The 20,000-nt window shown below is 45.9% G+C and overlaps 1 protein-coding gene across 1 annotated transcript in view; it reads right to left on the reverse strand.

Moving 5' to 3' along the window:
• The window catches only part of LOC143281251 (adipocyte plasma membrane-associated protein-like), a 26,037-nt gene extending 10,564 nt beyond the window's left edge, over positions 1 to 15,473 (reverse strand). Inside the window, exons 1-5 of the mRNA XM_076586361.1 lie at positions 15,311 to 15,473; positions 6,403 to 6,518; positions 4,944 to 5,039; positions 3,470 to 3,589; positions 2,314 to 2,488 (exon numbers count right to left, since the gene is read on the reverse strand). Coding sequence (XP_076442476.1) covers positions 2,314 to 2,488; positions 3,470 to 3,589; positions 4,944 to 5,039; positions 6,403 to 6,518; positions 15,311 to 15,390 — 587 coding nt within the window. The 5' untranslated portion in view covers positions 15,391 to 15,473. The remainder of the gene's footprint in view (positions 1 to 2,313; positions 2,489 to 3,469; positions 3,590 to 4,943; positions 5,040 to 6,402; positions 6,519 to 15,310) is intronic.
• Positions 15,474 to 20,000: the final 4,527 nt, after the last annotated feature.

Here is a 20,000-nt window from a genome sequence, read left to right on the forward strand (position 1 = left end):
CAAACAGACAAAATTGAAAGCAATCAAGCAAATACACCTTTAAAAAATACAATAAAACAAGAGAGGCAAGGCCTTCAAGACTCACTTGTGACTGAGAGTAAAACACACAAGCTTTTTATGTATTGAGTATAATTTCAAAATGTAATGTTTAAGGTGAGAAAGATCAGTTTAAAGCAAATTAAGTCCCCTGGCATAATTACAGAGTAATTTCCCTTTTTTACTATCTACACCAAAAACGTTTGCAAAATAAATAAAACTTCCATGCTTAGCAAAAGAAGTTCCTGTTTGAACAAAAAATGATAATAATGACTCCTCTAGTTGTTGTGTCAAAATAAGAGGTCAAAGTGCCAAGTTTAGAGAATACAAAAAATATAAATATAACAGTAAATGCAGTTTGCATATAATTAGGCTTCATTTTTTATATTTTTTTGTGCCCATCCCAGAGGTGCAATATTGTTTTAAACAAGATGACTGGAAAGAACTGAATTTTTCCTATTTTTATGCCAAATTTGGTGTCAACTGACAAAGTATTTGCAGAGAAAATGTCAATGTTAAAGTTTACCACGGACACACAGACACACACACACACACACACAGACAACTGAACACCGGGTTAAAACATAGACTCACTTTGTTTACACAAGTGAGTCAAAAATGAAAGACACACAGAAGGCTCTCTCATGTATGTTATCTTTTCCTCTGTACTGAGCGGGATAACTAGGAAGGGTTGGGTTATTCATTAGGTAGTAGGGAGGTAGATGTTAGCGATGTAGGTAATTTCGCTGTGTTTCGATTATTTCCTTTTGGTAGCAAGTTTGCTTTGTCTGTGTGTTTGTCCCTCTTTGGGACGATGGCTGGATGTCAAAACAAAGCAACAACAACAACAACAACAGCCACAACAACAACAACAACAACACACACACACACACACACACACACACACACCTCCCAACATGTTCCTTGCTTGTCTGTTACCCTGGTTAATAAGTGATTTGCATTGTCTTGTCTTGTCGTGTCGTGTCGTGTCGTGTCGTGTCTTGTCGTGTCTGGTCTTGCATCTTGTCTTGTCTTGTCGTCGTGTCTCCAGGCCTGACTTAGCGCGTTGGGTTACGCTGCTGGTCAGACATTTTCTGTGTATCAGATGTGGATAAGCGTATATGGATTTGTCCGAACGCAGTGACACCTCCTTGAGCTACTGATACTGATATTTTCGTGTCTTGTCTTGCCTTGTCGTGTCTTGTCTTGTCTTGTCTTGTCTCGTCGTGTCTTATCTTGTCTTGTCGTGTCGTGTCGTGTCGTGTCTTGTCTTGTCTTGTCTTGTCGTGTCTTGTCTTGTCGTGTCTTATCTTGTCTTGTCGTGTCGTGTCTCGTCGTGTCTTGTCTTGTCGTGTCTTGTCTTGTCTTGTCTTGTCGTGTCTTGTCGTGTCGTGTCTTGTCTTGTCTTGTCTCGTCGTGTCTTATCTTGTCGTGTCTTGTCGTGTCTTGTCTTGTCTTGTCTTGTCTCGTCGTGTCTTGTCTCGTCGTGTCTTGTCTTGTCTTGTCGTGTCTTGTCTTGTCGTGTCTTATCTTGTCTTGTCTCGTCGTGTCTTGTCTCATCGTGTCTTGTCATGTCTCGTCGTGTCTTGTCGTGTCTCGTCGTGTCGTGTCTTGTCTTGTCTTGTCGTGTCTTGTCTTGTCTTGTCTTGTCTCGTCGTGTCTTATCTTGTCTTGTCTTGTCGTGTCGTGTCGTGTCGTGTCGTGTCTTGTCTTGTCTTGTCGTGTCTTGTCGTGTCGTGTCGTGTCGTGTCTTGCCTTGTCTTGTCTTGTCTCGTCTTGTCTTGTCTTGTCTTGTCTTGTCTTGTCGTGTCTTATCTTATCTTGTCTTGTCGTGTCTTGTCTCGTCGTGTCTTATCTTGTCGTGTCTCGTCGTGTCTTGCCTTGTCTTGTCTTGTCTCGTCGTGTCTTGTCTCGTCGTGTCTTGTCTTGTCTTGTCGTGTCTTGTCGTGTCTCGTCGTGTCTTATCTTGTCTTGTCTTGTCGTGTCTTGTCTTGTCGTGTCTTGTCGTGTCGTGTCGTGTCTTGTCTTGTCTTGTCGTGTCTTGTCTTGTCTCGTCTCGTCGTGTCTTGCCTTGTCTTGTCTTGTCTCGTCGTGTCTTGTCTTGTCTCGTCTCGTCGTGTCTTGTCTTGTCTCGTCGTGTCTCGTCGTGTTTTGTCTTGTCTCGTCGTGTCTTGTCTTGTCTCGTCTTGTCTCGTCTCGTCTCGTCGTGTCGTGTTGTGTCGTGGTGTCTTGTCTTGTCTTGTCTCGTCGTGTCTTGTCTTGTCTTGTCTAGTTCACCTGCCCGAAGTCTCCCCTTCGAACTTGATGTTGAGGATCTGGGAAGGTCTCCACTTGGTGGAGGAGGACGTGAAGTAGATGGTGCCGTCCTTGGCCACTGCCAGGTCGTTGATGAAGCGGACGGGTCTGCCGTTCACCTTCAGGTTCCGCCCGTCCACCAGCTGCCGGAACTGACCTGAGGAATTTGGAAGAGGGGTGGGGGGGGACGTGGGTATGGGGAAGGAGGAAAGGTGGGGAGTGGGGGGGGGGGGGGAAGGACATGGCTGCTTCAGAATGTGAATAGCGGTTTTTTTTTTTTTTTTTTTTTTGTTGTTGTCATTATCAAGAAATCGGGTGCTTAATAAGTTGGGTTTAGAATATGAATACCATGGTCATTGTCGTCGTAATGGTCGTCGTCGTCATCATCATCATCATCATCATCACCAGCAGCAGCAGCAGCAGCAGCACCAACACCAACACGAACAACATCAACAAGTACTCTTTTTCGTCGTCGTTGTCATCATCATCGTAATCGTCGTCGTCGTCGTCGTCATCATCATCATTAGCAGCAGCATCGATACCAACACGAACATCAACAATGACTTTTTTTCTTCTTGTTGTTCGTCTTGATGTTGTTGTTGTCGTGTGGTAGTAGTAGTAGCAGTAGTGGTAGTAGTAGCAACAGCAGCAGTTGTAACAGTTGTGACATTTGTCACCATAAGGATCATGTCGATGATGATGATGATGATGATGATGATGACGACGACAACGGCGACGACGATGATTAATTCATCCCTGTCAGTCACCATCACTGTCACTGTTGTCGTTACAGCTGTGGTGAATATTCAACAAAGTTGGTCTACCAGGGACCACTGCATGAAGCAACACAAACATCGTCACCGTCACCACCACCACCACCACCACCACCACCACTACAACCACTACCATCACCATCACCACAACTACAACCACCACCATCACCACAACCACATCCACAACCACCACTACCACACTATCACAACTACCACCACCACCACCACAACCACCACCATCACCACAACCACAACCACCATCACCATCACAACCACCACCACCACGACCACAACCACCACGACCACAATCACCACCATCCCCACCACTACAATCCTCCTTCTCCTCCTACATGTCCCCCACTCACCTGTACGCGGGTGGACCCTGAAGATGCCGTTGTAGGCATCAGCCACCACCAGGTAGCCCTGAGCGTCAGCCCGTACCCCCAGGGGCCTGCCACACGAGTCCTCCCCCGCCCCGGGCTGACCTGGGGGCAAAAGGGAGACAACAAACAGTCCGATAGAATTCATGGAGTGGAATTTTATTTGAGTTACATTCCCGTCATACATGGTGATTGTAGATATTTCTGTCTTTCGGTACTTTAGGCAGAACAAGCTCCCTGACAATGATATGCCTGTCTTTGTCTGCCCCAACTGTCAGCGAACATTTCGTGCGCAGATTGGACTATTCAGCCATCTGCGCACTCACAGATAGATTCATGAGAATCCCCCCCCCCCACCACACCACCACCCTCCCCCCATCCCCCAGCTGGATGACAACGATGGTCATCATCGATGTCGATGGACACACACCACCACCAGATATTTCTGTCTCAAAAAAAGGAAGAAGAGGAGGAGGAGGGGGATGGTGAGTTGGAGGAAACCGGGTAGACAGAGGGTGGAGTCAAAGATGAATATTTGAAATAAAAAAAAATATTCAAGTACAGTTAAAGAAAGAAAAAAATCTCCATAATTCATGTCATAGCGGTGGCCCTGTAAAAAATGCGCCCGGCCAGAAGGTGAGCATCCATGGGTTCGATTTCCGTATATCACCCCTGGATTTTTGTTTTTGTTGTTGTTTGCTAACACACACCCCCACCCCCTGCCCCCTTCCTCCACTGGACCTTGGATGGTGGTGGTGGACTGGTAGTCTTTCAGGTGATACTATAAACCGTGGTCCCGTGTGCAGCTCGCACTTCAACAAAACGGTTGTTCCTGGCAACTATCTGCAGAAAAAAAATCCACTTTGATTGCAAAAATAACCCCGTGTTTGTAAAGCGTGTAGAGAGCTTGGTCTTCGACCGATGATGGACGCTATATAAGTATCCATATCATCATCATCAATTGTTTCCTGGCTGACCTGACAGCATGTAGATAACGGCCAGACTGTTGTCAAAGATTGAGGAAAAAGACAGCAGAATAAGTTAGACGAAGCAGAACACAGGAAAGCAGACTACTAAATTATCTCCAGTAAGAGAAACCCATTTACAGTGCACAGCGCATAAAACAATGTACCAAAATATCAGTCATTCAATATGAATGGAATTCAGCAATGACATATTCAATATTTAGATGCTAACATGACAGAAGTCAAGCTAAAATACAATAATCAAAATCGTACATTACAATACTTACAGCTATTCAACCGCGTTTAAGATTAATAGAGAGTACAGAATACAAGCACACACACACACACACACACACACACACACACACACACACACACACACACACACACACACACACACACACACACACACACACGAGAAATGGAAGAAAGACAAGGAGAAAAAAAAAGAGGGAAAGGGATCAAATATACACACAGAAATGACATTCACTCACCACAGGAACGAATGGACATCCTGAGGATTTTCCGCACTTGGCCAGAAGGCTGGATCTCCACCACCCACCCGTCCTTCAGTCCCGTGTAGATATACCCTGTGAAGAGGAACAGTGGGGTGATGGCCTAGAGGTAACGCGTTCGCCTAGGAAGCGAGAGAATCTGAGTGCGCTGGTTCGAATCACGGCTCAGCCGCCGATATTTTCTCCCCCTCCACTAGACCTTGAGTGGTGGTCTGGACGCTAGTCATTCGGATGAGACGATAAACCGAGGTCCCGTGTGCATCATGCACTTAGCGCACGTAAAAGAACCCACGGCAACAAAAGGGTTGTTCCTGGCAAAATTCTGTAGAAAAATCCACTTCGATAGAAAAAAACAAATAAAACTGCAAGCAGGAAAAAAAAAAGAAAAAAAAAGGGTGGCGCTGCAGTGTAGCGACGCGCTTTCCCTAAGGAGAGCAGCCCGAATTTCACACAGAAAAATCTGTTGTGATAATAAGAAATACAAATACAAATACACCCGCTCAATTATCCCACACGTATTCACAAGGAAATGTTTAGAAGAAAAGTCTATAACTGCTTTCAAAAACAACATAACACGGAGAACCAATTCACCTTTTTGTTCTATATCTTACCTTATTGATTGTTAACTTACTTTTTGTGTGTCTGGTATGTGCGACAGTGTGTGCGTGTCTTGTAAAGGTTAAGGTTTAACTGACAATTATTACTGAATCTGATTATGATTCGTATTCACAGGACACGTCACCTGGCCAGCTCTTCACTGGACTAGGATAAGGGCCAGAGAACACCTGGGTGCAGAACAGCTAAAGGAGAACCCAGGACCCTGAAGCACACCCTGAGGAGTACCATTTAGAGATCGGCCCCCCAAAATAGACCACAGCGGCATTTCTTCGTTGCTACCCTACCATCGCCAACAAAACTGATTATTGGTGATTATCTACATTATTTGAGTTATCAGTAAATTAAAAACATACACAAAAAAACACACAACAAATCATAAAAAGTAATGAACAAAAATAAACGTTTGTATTTGTTGGTTATTTCTAACCTTGAATGACTCTAAGTATGATTGACTGATTATGTGTCTGGGGTCCGAATGTGGTATTGGCGATACCGCAAACATGCAAACACACTCACACATTCACACTCCTCCATAACACCTGCGCTATTCTCCCCACACAAAGACCACACCACAACCAAAACAACCACCAACATCATCAGAACCACCATCATCCACGCACCCACACACTCACACACACCACACACACACACACACACACCTCCACTCACATCCACACGCCCACCCACCTACAAACACACACACACGCACACACACACACACGCCCACACCCACAACCACATCCACCCCCCACCCACACACACCCCTGTCCTACCCCGCCTTCCCCCCCCCACACACGGAAGAGAGTGGGGAAAAACGTACGGTTGACGACGACCATGGACTCCGGGCCGCTAATGGCACTGCGCGCGTGGGAACGAATTTTGGTCAGGAAGTTGTTGGGAGCCAGGGCGCCCTCTAGGGCTGGAGGGGGAGGTAACCTGCACACAGACACAGGAAGGGCACATAATCACAAACTGCTGACGAACTGGCTTCCCAAGAAGAAGCCAGCAACATTGGGCGATCTCTTGCACGGAAATGCCTGTTGCCCGTGCGACATTAGCAGTCCTGCACAGGTCCCCCAAAAAAGAAAACAAGAGAGGCAAGGCCTTCAAGACTCACTTGTGATACACTGAAAAAAAAAAAAAAAAAAAAATCCAAGCTTTTTATATATTGTGTATATTTTCAAAATGCAATGTTTAAGATGAGAAAGATCAGTTTAAAGCGAATTAAGTCCCCTAGCATTAATTACAGAGTAATTTCCCTTTTTTTACTATATGCGCCAAAACGTTTGCAAAATAAATAAAACTTCCATGCTTAGCAAAAGAAGTTCCTGTTTGAACAAAAAATGATGATAATGACTGCTCTTGTTGTTGGGTCAGAATATCAGATCAAAGTGCCAAGTTTAGAGAAAACAAAAAATATAAATATAACAGTAAATGCAGTTTGCATATAATTAGGCTTCATTTTTTATTTTTTTGTGCCCATCCCAGAGATGCAATATTGTTTTAAACAAGATGACTGGAAAGAACTGAATTTTTCCTATTTTTATGCCTAATTTGGTGTCAACTGACGAAGTATTTGCAGAGAAAATGTCAATGTTAAAGTTTACCACGGACACACGGACACACACACACACAGACAACCGAATACCGGGTTAAAACATAGACTCACTTTGCTGACACAAATGAGTCAATAAAGACTGCTGGCCCGTTTAACCCCTTAACTGGTAAACCTTGGTGAAATGAGATAAGTGTGGCATCAATCTAAGGTGCAAGTACTACTGTTTATGTACTTTTAACTCACTCAGTACGGCCAGTCCTCTCTTCTCCTCTACACAGACCCCTCGGATGTCCAGTGGGTGTCTGAATGACCCAGCCTTTAGCTTCCGTCGTCAGAATTGTGGTATTCTTTGTCAACATTCACCTCTTCAGTATAAGAGCCTTCCGCTTGCAATATTTTGATGATGGTAATTGGGGTGAAACGCTGTTAACGTCGTCTCTTTCGCCGTTCGTATGGAAAGAGTTAAGTGGAGTGATGGCCTAGAGATAACGCGTCCGCCTAGGAAGCGAGAGAATCTGAGCGGGCTGGTTCGAATCACGGCTCAGCCGCCGATATTTCGACCGCCCCCTTCCACTAGACCTTGAGTGGTGGTCTGGACGCTAGTAATTGGGATGGGACGATAAACCGAGGTCATGTGTGCAGCATGCACTTAGCGCACGTAAAAGAACCCACGGCAACAAAAGAGTTGTTACTGGCAAAATTCTGTAGAAAAGTCCACTTCGATAGGAAAAACAAATAAAACTGCACGCAGGAAAAAATGCAAAAGAATGGGTGTCGCTGTAGTGTAGCGACGCGCTCTCCCTGATGAGAGCAGCCCGAATTTCACACAGAGAAATATGTTGCGATAAAAAGAGAAATACAAGTACAAACACAAATATAACTGATTTTAATGAACAAAAATAAACGGTTTCTGATTTACACCGAGAAAGAAAGTGCATCACTATGAATCGATCTATTTAGAAGTTCTGTTTGTGAATTCATCTAATCCAAAGTTTTGAGAAATACCCATTCATGTTCCTGCATGATATACAAACAATACCAATTCCTCGATATGTTGCTTAACAGACACACATATTTGATGTGTTGCTTAATAGACACACATATTTTCCCTGGTTGTGATCGATTTTCTACATCGTGTCAAGTGTGTTTCATGTTATTTATTCATTTAATGAAATATATAACATTTCCATAGACATGATTGGGGTTTCCTGAAATAGGCATGTCTTGTCTAGTCTTGTCTAGGCTTGTCTTGTCTAGGTCTCCTTAGAGCTTGTGCGTCAGTAGAACCGAGTCTGGCCGTCCTGCCTGCTGTAGTCGGTCGTACAGAGGGCATTGTATTGTCATGCGCGCCGCACGTTATGTATAGGGGGCACCAGCAACCACCTCCCTTAAAAGCCATCTTTAATGATGTGCCAAATCTGACAGAGACTATCTCTCACCAGATCGGATTTTCGTGTTGGGTTCACCCCCCACATGCGGCACGTAGTACTGGGTTACATGGTTACCAGTAGCAGAGAAGAACCTCTGACCTGACTATAAAATATGTATTGTATTGTATTGTATTGTATTACTCTTTTTGTCACAACAGATTTCTCTGTGTAAAATTCGGGCTCCTCTCCGCAGGGAAAGCGTGTCGCTACATTGATAGCGCCACCCATTTTTTGTATTTTGTTATGCCTGTCCTGTAGTTTTATTTGTTTTCCTGTCGAAGTGGATTTTTCTACAGAATTTTGCCAGGGAAAAACCCTTTCGTTGCCGCAGGTTCTTTTACGTGCGCTAAATGCATGCTGCACACTGGACCTCGATGTATCGACTCATCCCAATGACTAGCGTCCAGACCATCACTAATGGTCTAGCGGAGGGGGAGAGGATACTAGCGACCGTGGGATTCGAACTAGTGTGCTCAGATTCTCTCGCTTCCTAGGCGGACGCGTTACATCTAGGTCAACACTCCACCTAGGGCAGTGTTCAGCAGGAGGTATTCTGCTGTCACAACCCTGGGCTCCCCCATGCAGGGAACACCGGACAGACCTCCCACCCGGACAGACAGACATCCAGAACTCACCTCCTTCAGCAATGCAAACCTCACCGAGCCAAGACCCAAAGCCCCGAACAATATGTTTTGTCAGGAGGTCGTTCAACTCCATTTCAAGACACTGTCACTGGTAATGAGTGGAGTGATGGCCTAGAGGTAACGCGTCCGCCTAGGAAGCGAGAGAATCTGAGCGCGCTGGTTCGAATCACGGCTCAGCCGCCGATATTTTCTCCCCCTCCGCTGGACCTTGAGTGGTGATCTGGACGCTAGTCATTCGGATGAGACAATAAACTGAGGTCCCGTGTGTAGCATGCACTTAGCCCACGTAAAAGAACCAACGGAAACAAAAGGGTTGTTCCTAGCAAAATTCTGTAGAAAAATCCACTTCGATAGGGAAAACAAATAAAACTGCACACAGGAAAAAATACAAAAAAAGGGGTGGCGCTGTAGTGTAGCGACGCGCTCTCCCTGGGGACAGCAGTCCGAATTTCACACAGAGAAATCTGTTGTGATAAAAAGAAATACAAATACAAATACCTCTTCAAGTGTCAGATCTGCTTTCCTTGTAGCCTTGTGGGCTCTCTTTCTCTTCTGTTGTGTTAAGTTCTGTGTGAGGAAGGTGGCAGAATGGTTAAGACGTTTACGTATCTGTCAATACAGTGTCCGTGAGGGCCTGGTTTCGATTCCCGCTCTCGTCGTTTCTCCCACGTTTGACAGGAAAATCAGTCTAAGCGTCTGGTCATTCGGATCTGACGATTAATCAACCGATGTCCTGCTGTGTGCAGCACGCTCTTGACGCACTGAGAAAGAACCCACCGCTAAAGAAAGTGTCGTCCTCTGGCAAAACTCTGCGGAAGAAATCCAATCTGGTAGGTGTACAAATATATATGTATGCGCTCAAGGCCTGAATAGCGCGTTGGGTTATGCTGCTGTTAGGCGTCTGCCTTGTTGATGTGGTGTATCGTATATGGATTTGCCCGAAAGCGGTGACGCCTCTTTGAGAAACTGAAACTGAAAACAGTTCTGTGTCTGAACAGAAGGACATTGTCAGGTCAGCTCTGCTCAGATGGTGGTATGACTGTCAAGTCGGGCTGTGTAGTTGGGCTGCTGCAGCTGCTGCTGCCTCCGGTTCTGGTGTCATCTTCTTCTCCGGGTAAGAAACCAGCTTGTCCTCTTGTTCCAGCTTTCCTCTTTCTTTCGACCCATATCAGGTACGCACGTGCGTACCGTACGCACGCGCGCACGCGTACAGACAGACAGGCAGACAAACAGACAGACAGATGCACACACACACACACACACACACACACACACACACACACACACACACACACATTCTTGCCTCCCCCCGCCCCCACCACCACACACAACCCCCTCTTGAAACAACATTCACCCGATACATTGTCAAATGATACAGATTTCAGGACCATCATTGTTATAATCACTATAATTATATTTTCTTCCCACTAAGACAAGGTCTGCTTTCCGGAGTCCCATTGGAACATTCCTGGAACACTTGTTCGGCTCGGTTTATTTACACAGGCCAAGGAAAAAATAATCATTATTCGTAATGTCTCAAACGATTCAGAGACCCGCCGGTCTAAAACACACACACACAAACACACACACAAACGCACACACACACACACACACACACACACACACACGTAAAAGAAAGCGCTGCAAAAAAAAACACAACAAAACAACAAAAAAAAAAAAACAATTCACCCCCCCCCCCCCCACACACACACCTTCCACCACACCTCCGTCCCCCAACCCCAACAAACAGACACACCAACACATACGGCGCTTATGGTGGTTACTAATCCTCTCTCCCCCCCCCCCCCCCCCCCCGAGCCTCTTCTGCCCCCACCCCCCCGACGCCCCCCCACGCCCCCCCCCTCCACCGGCACGGGCACTCGCTCTTCCCCTTCTGCCGTTTCGGCCATCCTGTCAGTGGTCCACATAACACTGGTTATAAATGACGTCGATTGTAGCTCTGATGTGGACGGAAGACTGACAACGTTGACACATTCTGGACATGCCTGTCATACAGCAATACTATACTATACTATACTATACTATACTATACTATACTATACTATACTATACTATACTATACTATGCATGGTAGCTACACTCCCCACCCCCACAACCCCACACACACCCCGACACGCACATGGTTAGAAGACGTGTGTGTGTGTGTGTGTGTGTGTGTGTGTGCGTTTGTGTGTGTGTGTGTGTGTGTGTGTGTGTGTGTGTGTGTGTGTGTGTGTGTGTATGTGTGTGTGTATGTGTGTGTGCGCGCCCGCGCGTTTGTGTGTGTGTGTGTGTGTGTGTGTGTGCGTGTGTGTGTGTGTGTGTGTGTGTGTGTGTGTGTGTGTGTGTGTGTGTGTGTGTGTGCGCGCGCGTTTGTGTGTGTGTGTGTGTGTGTGTGTGTGTGTGTGCGTGCGTTTGTGTGTGTGTGTGTGTGTGTGTGTGTGTGTGTTTATGTGTGTGTGTGTGTGTGCGCGTGCGTTTATGTGTGTGTGCGTGTATGTGTGCGTTTGTGTGTGTGTGTGTGTTAGACACACCAACACTCGTATTTGAGCAGTACTTGAAAAAGCCAAGTTGCTTTCAGAAGGAAAGGGTATCCCCCAACCACTTATTTTCCTTGTCTTGTCATAAGCCTCAGGCCTTAAGTTTGTGCAGAGTAGAGTTTAACGACCTCTTGGTTGGCGTCCTGAAGGTCAGGTTCTTCAGGGCTTGGGCCTTGGTTCAATGAAGGTTGATTAACTCTCTCCATACGAACGGCGAAAGAGACGACGTTAACAGCGTTTCACCCCAATTACCACCATCGAAATATTACAAGCGGAAGGCTCTTACACTGAAGGGGTGAATGTTGACAAAGAATACCACAATTCTGACGACGGAAGCTAAAGGTTGGGTCATTGAGACTCCCACTGGACATCCGAGGGGTCTGTGTAGAGGAGAAGAGAGGACTGGCCGTACTGAGTGAGTCAACAAATAGTAAAGAGTGGTAACATTCACAAGGTACACAACTTCAAGTCAGTGCTGCTTACGCTCCCGATTCAGCAAGCACACAGGTAAATAAAAGGTACATTGGAACAAACCACATGTCAAATGATCGGTATAAGGACAGGCCCGGCGCTTCCTTTTTTGAGGAAGTGTCAGGGTTTGTTCCAATGTACCTTTTATTTACCTGTGTGCAAGCTGAATCGGTAGCGTAAGCAGCACTGACTTGAAGTTGTGTACCTTCTGAATGGAGAGAGTTACCACTCTTTACTATTTGTTAATCATTTCATCTCCTGGCCTCTTTACTTGTTAGTTTTCAATGAAGGTTGCTGTGTTCGAGATGGTGGGTCCTGGATGTTTGGGGGCAGTGGGCGGGAGGTCCGAGGGGCCGGGGGGGGGGGGGGTGAGGGGGGGAGGGGAGGGGCGTGGGGAGCTGGAGGGGTTGGGGGGGGGGGGGGGGGGTGGGGGGTCCGTATGGCGCCCTAAGATCGTTGTCGAGACGAAGTCATCAGTCTTGTCCGGGTCATGGCTACGACCAGCGCGAGCCACACGCTGAATGAAGAAAACCCCCACTTCAGTTGATGGACAAGACAACGTGACAGGACGGGAATGGCACTGACGTAACATACTGAGAGAAGAGGTTTGTTGATGAGGCCACTGGCTTGTTCTAACGACGATCCTGCGAAACTGAGCTGTCCACATCCTCTATACTGACGAAAGGCTTAATTTGTTGGAGGGGGCATAGGGGAAGGGTGAATGGGGACATGGGCTGACGATCGCCTGAAAAAAAGGTTCTGTAGCCTTTAAACCTATTGTGCTATGAACCTGAAGGTGGTAGAATAAAACTTCGCTTGGCAGTCCATTTAGACGAGGGGGGAGGGGGGGGGGAGGGATTCTCAAAAGGGGTTCTCGGGACGGGAGTCTAGTCAGGGAGTGGAGGATTGGATGGTATGAGCGGTCAATTTGCTTAGCGTGAACATTTTTTTTTATTTTATTTTATTTTTTTACAAAATCTACGGAAATTCCATAGACTGGAAAAAAAAAAAAAATCTTAACGCAAAGAAAAGTTAGCGTTGCTGAGATAGTTTGAGTATTTCAGCCCTGAGAAGAACATCACCACAGAAACGCTTGCCTGGTGCAAGTAATGTTAGCTATGGCGCATGTTTTCGGGGGACAGCTGGGTCTCTGTCTCTGTCTCTGTCTCTGTCAATCTCTCTGTCTCTCTCTCTCTGCCTCACACATGGAAACCCCGACGCAAGCAGTAATTGTAAATATAGCGATGGTAGTCACAATAACAGTAGCAACGACAACAGAAGTTAGACTGCCACGGACATGTCTCCCATGTTAAATAGTTAAAAGTACATCATCATCGCCATTCCTTCAGGTCCAACCAAAAAGACAAAAGCAAAGTCTGGAAAAAGACGGAACGAATGACGCTGTCTCTGATGTGTTTATGCCCACACACTGACACCGTCCCATAGTTGTCCCTTGTTTTATCTTCCTGGGCCGAGAGGGCAACTCCGTAGAGGCCGTGTCCCCCGCTGAGAACTGGCAATGTTTTATTATGTCATGACCCGGGGGTACAATGTTGATGAGGTCAACTACTCCTACTACCCCCCGAAACGAGTGGAATAAAACACAGTGTTTGTTTCTGCTAATTGTGTGTGTGTGTGTGTGTGTGTGTGTGTGTGTGTGTGTGTGTGTGTGTGTGTGTGTCTGTCCGTGTGTGTGTGTGTGTGTGTGTGTGTGTGTGTGTGTGTGCGTGTGTGCGCGCGCGCGTTCCAGGAAAAAATCCCCCAACTTATAACTATATACACGTTTTCAAAAGTACCCTTGCTTTGGAATTCTAAACAAAATCTGTGTACATGTGTGTACATATATCTGTGTTTGTGTTTGTACGTATGAATGGGTGTCTGTCCATGTGCGAGTGTGTGCGTACATGCGTGTGGACATGTGTATCTGCGTGTGCGTGTGTTTTTACGCATGTGTGAAGACGCATATGCAAGTATGTGAGAGATTGACGAAGAGAAACACACACACACACACACACACACACACACACACACACACACACACACACACACACACACACACACAAATCAGTTTGACTTGCAAACCAAGAGTACTTTTGGAACGTACAATATAAGTATATATATATATATATATATATATATATATATATATATATATATATAAGATGAACGCTCAGAAAGTCACTTCAACAGCTACAGTAATGTTCTTCTCTTATTCCACTATTCGTCTGAAAAAACACACACAAAAACCGTATTGCTTTTGTTACAGATCCACGCCATTTGTCAAGCAAAACACAAACTAGCTGTGGACAGATTAGTCATATGAGCAGGAGGAAACAGGTGTAAATATGTGAGGTGTCATGCTCTCTCTCTCTCTCTCTCTCTCTCTCTCTCTCTCTCTCTCTCTCTCTACTCCCGCCCCTCTCCTCTCTCACTCTTCAACAAACACACAAACAACGAAACAAACAGAGCACACGCAGATACCAGAGCGAGTGCGCGTGCGTTCACATGCACGCACACACACGCACGCACATATACATGCACACACACACACACACACACACATACACACACGCACACATGCACACAGACACACACACACATACACACACACACGCACACACAGACACACACACACACGCAACAAACATACACACACACACACACACACACACACACATACACACATCCTTACGCCTTACTTCCCTGCACACACACACACACACACACACACACACACACACACACACACACACACACACACACACACACACAGAGATACAGACACACACGGACACACACACACACACACACACACACACACACACACACACAAACACACACACACACACACACACACAAACACACTGCCACCCACCCTCCACTTAAAACCCCCGCACACACACACACACACACACACACACACACACACACACACACACACACACACACACACACACAAAAGAAGCAAACACACACATACTACGTAAAGTCGTGACACGGGAATTTAAAACGAGAAGCAACCACACAACACGACTAGACACAGGGTTCCTCTCTCCATCACCACGCTGACGACAGCACCACTTACTTGACAGTGACGGGGTTAACACCCTGTGGCACCCTCAGGCTGGAGAGAAGAGAAATCATGCTGGTCAGATTAGCTGCCATGACGATCACGTGTGCACGACTAACAACCACCCTAAAATTCCAGCACGCGCGAGCACCCCCTTCTTCTTCTTTGGAACAGTCATAAAAAAAATCCAGCAAACTCCCTTCTCTCTCGTCTGTTTCCTTGGCACAAACAGTCACCACTTCCCTCTCTTTCTTCGGCACAAACAGTCACCAGGTTCTAACACCCCCTTACCAAATTCCAGCACTCTTCTCTTTCCCCAGTTGGCACAAAGAGTCACCACTCCCCTCTCTTTCTTCGGCACGAACAGTCACCAAGTTCTAACACCCCCTCACCAAATTCCAGCACTCTTCTCTTTCCCCAGTTGGCACAAAGAGTCACCACTCCCCTCTCTTTCTTCGGCACAAACAGTCACCAAGTTCTAACACCCCCTCACCAAATTCCAGCACTCTTCTTTTTCTCCCCAGTTGGCACAAAGAGTCATCAACACCTCTCTTTCCTTGGTACAACCACCAGAACCCCAGCACAGTCACCAAGTTCCCTCTTTTCCCCCTTTTGTAGCTCCCACTACTGCCTAAAAAGCATTTTTCCTTTCCTCTAAAATTTGCTTAACTGCCTGTTCCTCCCCCCCACAAAAAAAGCAAGGCGTACGTATTGTCGCTTCTTCACCGCTAGGTTAGCCAGACAGAAGGGTGAAGGTATATGGCGATGAGCTGAGGACGTCACACAAGGCTACAGCCTCTTACCCCTTGACTCCAAGCCTTGAAAAAATATGGCTTCTGGGTTCTGAGAGGTGGCTGAACCAGCCCAGTGCGTGCCGTGGCCGTGCGTGGGGGGTGGGGTTGGGGATAAACCAACACCTTTTGGATGAGGAGAGGAGGGGTGAGGTGTTGGGGGTGGGGTGTGGGGGGGTATACTGTAAGCTGAAGCAATGCGAGGGATGTGGATGAGTAAAAATTGGCCAGTCAAAATGGCGTTCGTTGGAGGTAGGCTGACTCCTGATGATTTATGCCGAGCGGGGAGGAAGACAAATAGCCGTTTAGGATCAAGGAGGGAGGGGGAGACAACGCCCCAGCTACTTGTATACAATCCACCGGCAATATATTAGAGAGAGAGAGAGAGAGAGAGAGAGTCTGCTGTGTGTAAGTAATGCTGTTGGTAAACAGAAAAGAAACACCCCCAGAACTACTTGTATAAACAGCATCCACATGAATGTGTACCACATTGGACCTGATTGCAATCATTCTGGGTCATTAAGTCACATAAAACAACTGTGTCCTCCTGAGAGTTACATAAATTTGAATGCTGTTCCCAGATTCATAAAGACGTAGGTTTCTATGTTCGAACTTACCAGTATGATAACTCCGAGGAAAGATACAAGACATGAAGGAGTATCCGTAGATCTCTATCCGTACGAAGTGGACTAATATCTAGTAAGCAAGCGTCGTTAAAAAAGAGAATAACGCCAGATGATTTCCTCTAGCGCTGATACGGTTCTTGTTTGCATAGTGAAGGGTCTCTTGGTGTGGATGACAGCCAGAACAATGCAGGTCCTTTCCTGTTAGATCAGAGTGCTGCTTTTGACGCAGCTGATCGGATTACATTTTGCTTCTCCCAGAGATTGCCGATTCACGTAGGTACTAAAGGAACCGTTCATGTTTGTTCTCGACGTTTGCCTTTTCCAGATCCCATCGAATTCTTGCTGGTCAGTTTCTGTCACTTGTTGATCCTCTCTCGTGTTGTGATGCGCAGGGATCGGTGCTTCGTCCCCTTCTATACTTCATCTATGCGAGAGAATTGATCGATCTTTGCCAGTTGTTTTCCATAACTATCATTTTTGATAGTTGACGATTCTCAGCTTTACTACTCTGTACTTAATGAGGATAATGCTGTTCTGGAAGCAGTATGCAAGTTATGTGAAAACCTTTGATGTTACTGTAGATACTACACAAATGTCCCTCTACCAGGTTCTCAAATATCAAGTCTGATGACAGTCCATACCTAACCCGAGAAACAGCTTGCATTGCGTGTGTCTCTGTCATTCTGTGAAAAAAAAGCTGGATTGCTGCAACAGTTTTCTTGCTTGACCCCAACGGGATCGCATTAAACGTCTTAGGGCTTTGCGAAATGCTGCAGCGAGGCATGCTGCAAGAGTCAGATGTTTAAAGGGGACTCCACTGGCTTCCAGTCCAGGTACGTATCCGTCACAAATTGCTATTACATTCAAACCCAGTGGCCGTATATGGATTTGACCGAACGTAGTGCCGTCTCCATGAGAAACTGAAACTGACGCCGAAACTTCAAACCCAAGGCAGAAAATCTCACTCCGTACAGAGTTTCTTCACTTTCACAACCATTCGAAGCGATAGTATCAGCGAGCTTATAAGTCTGTCGCTCCTTCTGTTTGGAATTCGATACTTGAGATTAAGTGGAAATACGCTACTTCCAATTCTAACCAAAGTCAGGCATCTGATTTCTTCGCTTTTTCTGACAGGGTTGCTTTTTGTGTGCGTTTCGTGCGTTGATATCGTTGTTGTTTGCTGTTCAATTGTTCCTTTTTTTTCTCCTGCCTGGTTGTGTTTGTCTGTGGGTGGCACTGTGGAAAATTTGACACGTTCATTTCATTTCATAGATAGATAGATATATAGACAGACAGACAAGTGGACTGACAGAGAATGAATAGACAGATAGAAGCACACACACACACACACACACACACACACACACACACACACACACACACACACACACACACACACACACACACACACACAGAGGAAACTGACATATGCAGGCAGATAATTACACAAAAGACGGACGAAGAGAGAACAGAAGTAGAGACCACCCCGAAAAATAAAAAAAATAAAACAAATCCCAAGACGAGAGAGGAGTGGCGTGGATTTAAATTAATTAAGGCGGGTAAAGAACAGGGAGATTAACAAGCTGGGTGTCGTAACAGCACACGCTTCTGTGAGAATGATGAGCTGTCATGTGGGATGATAGTGATAATCTATCTCCGCCCTTTCTCTCCCCCCCGCCCCCTTTAAAAAAAAACACATAATTTTTCGTATTACCTTTGTTTTGTCGACTGGTTTTGGGTCTGTCTCTTCGTGCGTCAGTGAAGAAGAAGAAGAAGAAGAAGAAGAAGAAGAAGAAGAAGGAGAGAGATACTAGATAGTGTTAGAGAGAGAGAGAGAGAGAGAGAGGGGGGGGGGAAGAGAGATAATGTATATATAGAAAGAGATAAAGAGAGAGAGAGAGAGAGAGAGAGACTGAGAGAAAGAGAGAGGGGGCAGGGGGCAGACAGACAGACGGACAGACAGACAGACAGAGACAGAAACACATATATTCATAAATACATTCTCACCATACAAACCCTTACGATACGATTCGATACGATACGATACTATACCATACCATACCATACCATTCCTTACTATGCCCTTCTAAACCTCGCCATACCACTCCGCAACATATACATGCCTAACGATTTCATCCCTTACCACACCACACTATACCATACTATACCACTCAAAACGCGACTAACACGTAATTCCACACCACACCACACCACACCGTGCTATAGCATAGCACAGCACAGCATAGCATAGCATAGCATAGTATGCAATACCCTACCCTACCCTACACAACCCTTACAATTAGAATGAACTTCCTCTTTCGCTTCGTCGAGTCTCCACACTCAGCTCTTTCATCAAGTCTGGCCTTAAAACCCACTTCTTCCCAAAATAGCTTCCCTTCTCTGCCTCTTCATTGTCTTCAGTTTCTCCAGTTTTAGAGTTATGCATGCGTGTGAATGACTGGTGCGAAAGCACTTTGATTTGTCTCTGCACAAGATTCAGCGCTAAAAAATACCATTATTATTATTTATTATTATTACCCTACCCTACCCTACCACACATAATACGATAATAGTGCTCTTTCTCCTTTCCTGGCCCTGTATGAATGGTGTAAGATGGTAAGCCGTGTTCGATCATGACCATCAGAACATCAGAGGAGATAACTGCTGTCCCGACTATCTGGGCTAGAATTTGATTATAGTGGAGAGTGTCTTTCCCGAGTAAAATGTCCACTCTCGGCCAAGAGGGTTTTTAGTACAGTCGGCGTTGGGAGTGTCCTGCCCAAGTTATATCCCCACTCTCTCGGCCAAGAGGGTTTTAGGACAGTCGGCGTTTGGATGGTTCCCAAAGGCCAACTAGCCCCCAAGGCGACAGCGCTAACAGGCAGTGCAATCTTACCTCCTAGTTGGACAGTCATAGTCCTTCACAAAAGACCAAGCTGGAAATGATTTCCCATTGCAATGGGGAAACCGTTGATAATACAGCTCTGACTTTGCTGTTGGCCCAACTGTAAACTTATGTCAATCTCTGATTGCCCAGTACCCCATGGAACTGCCCTTCTCTCTCCGTCACGTGGATTCCCCAGTTCAGTTTACAAAGTCCTCTCAAAACACATTTCTTCTTCTTCACACATTCTTGTTCTTGTTTTGTTCTTGTTCTTCTTCTTATCATCATCAACATCATCATGATTGTTATTATTGTTGTTGTAATTGTTGTTGTTAGTAGTATCGTTAGTATTATAGAACACTACACCACACCACACCACACCACACCAAACCACACCATACCAC

This window comes from Babylonia areolata, chromosome 4 (genome assembly GCF_041734735.1).
Source record: "Babylonia areolata isolate BAREFJ2019XMU chromosome 4, ASM4173473v1, whole genome shotgun sequence".
NCBI classification, from domain to species: Eukaryota; Metazoa; Mollusca; class Gastropoda; order Neogastropoda; family Buccinidae; genus Babylonia; species Babylonia areolata.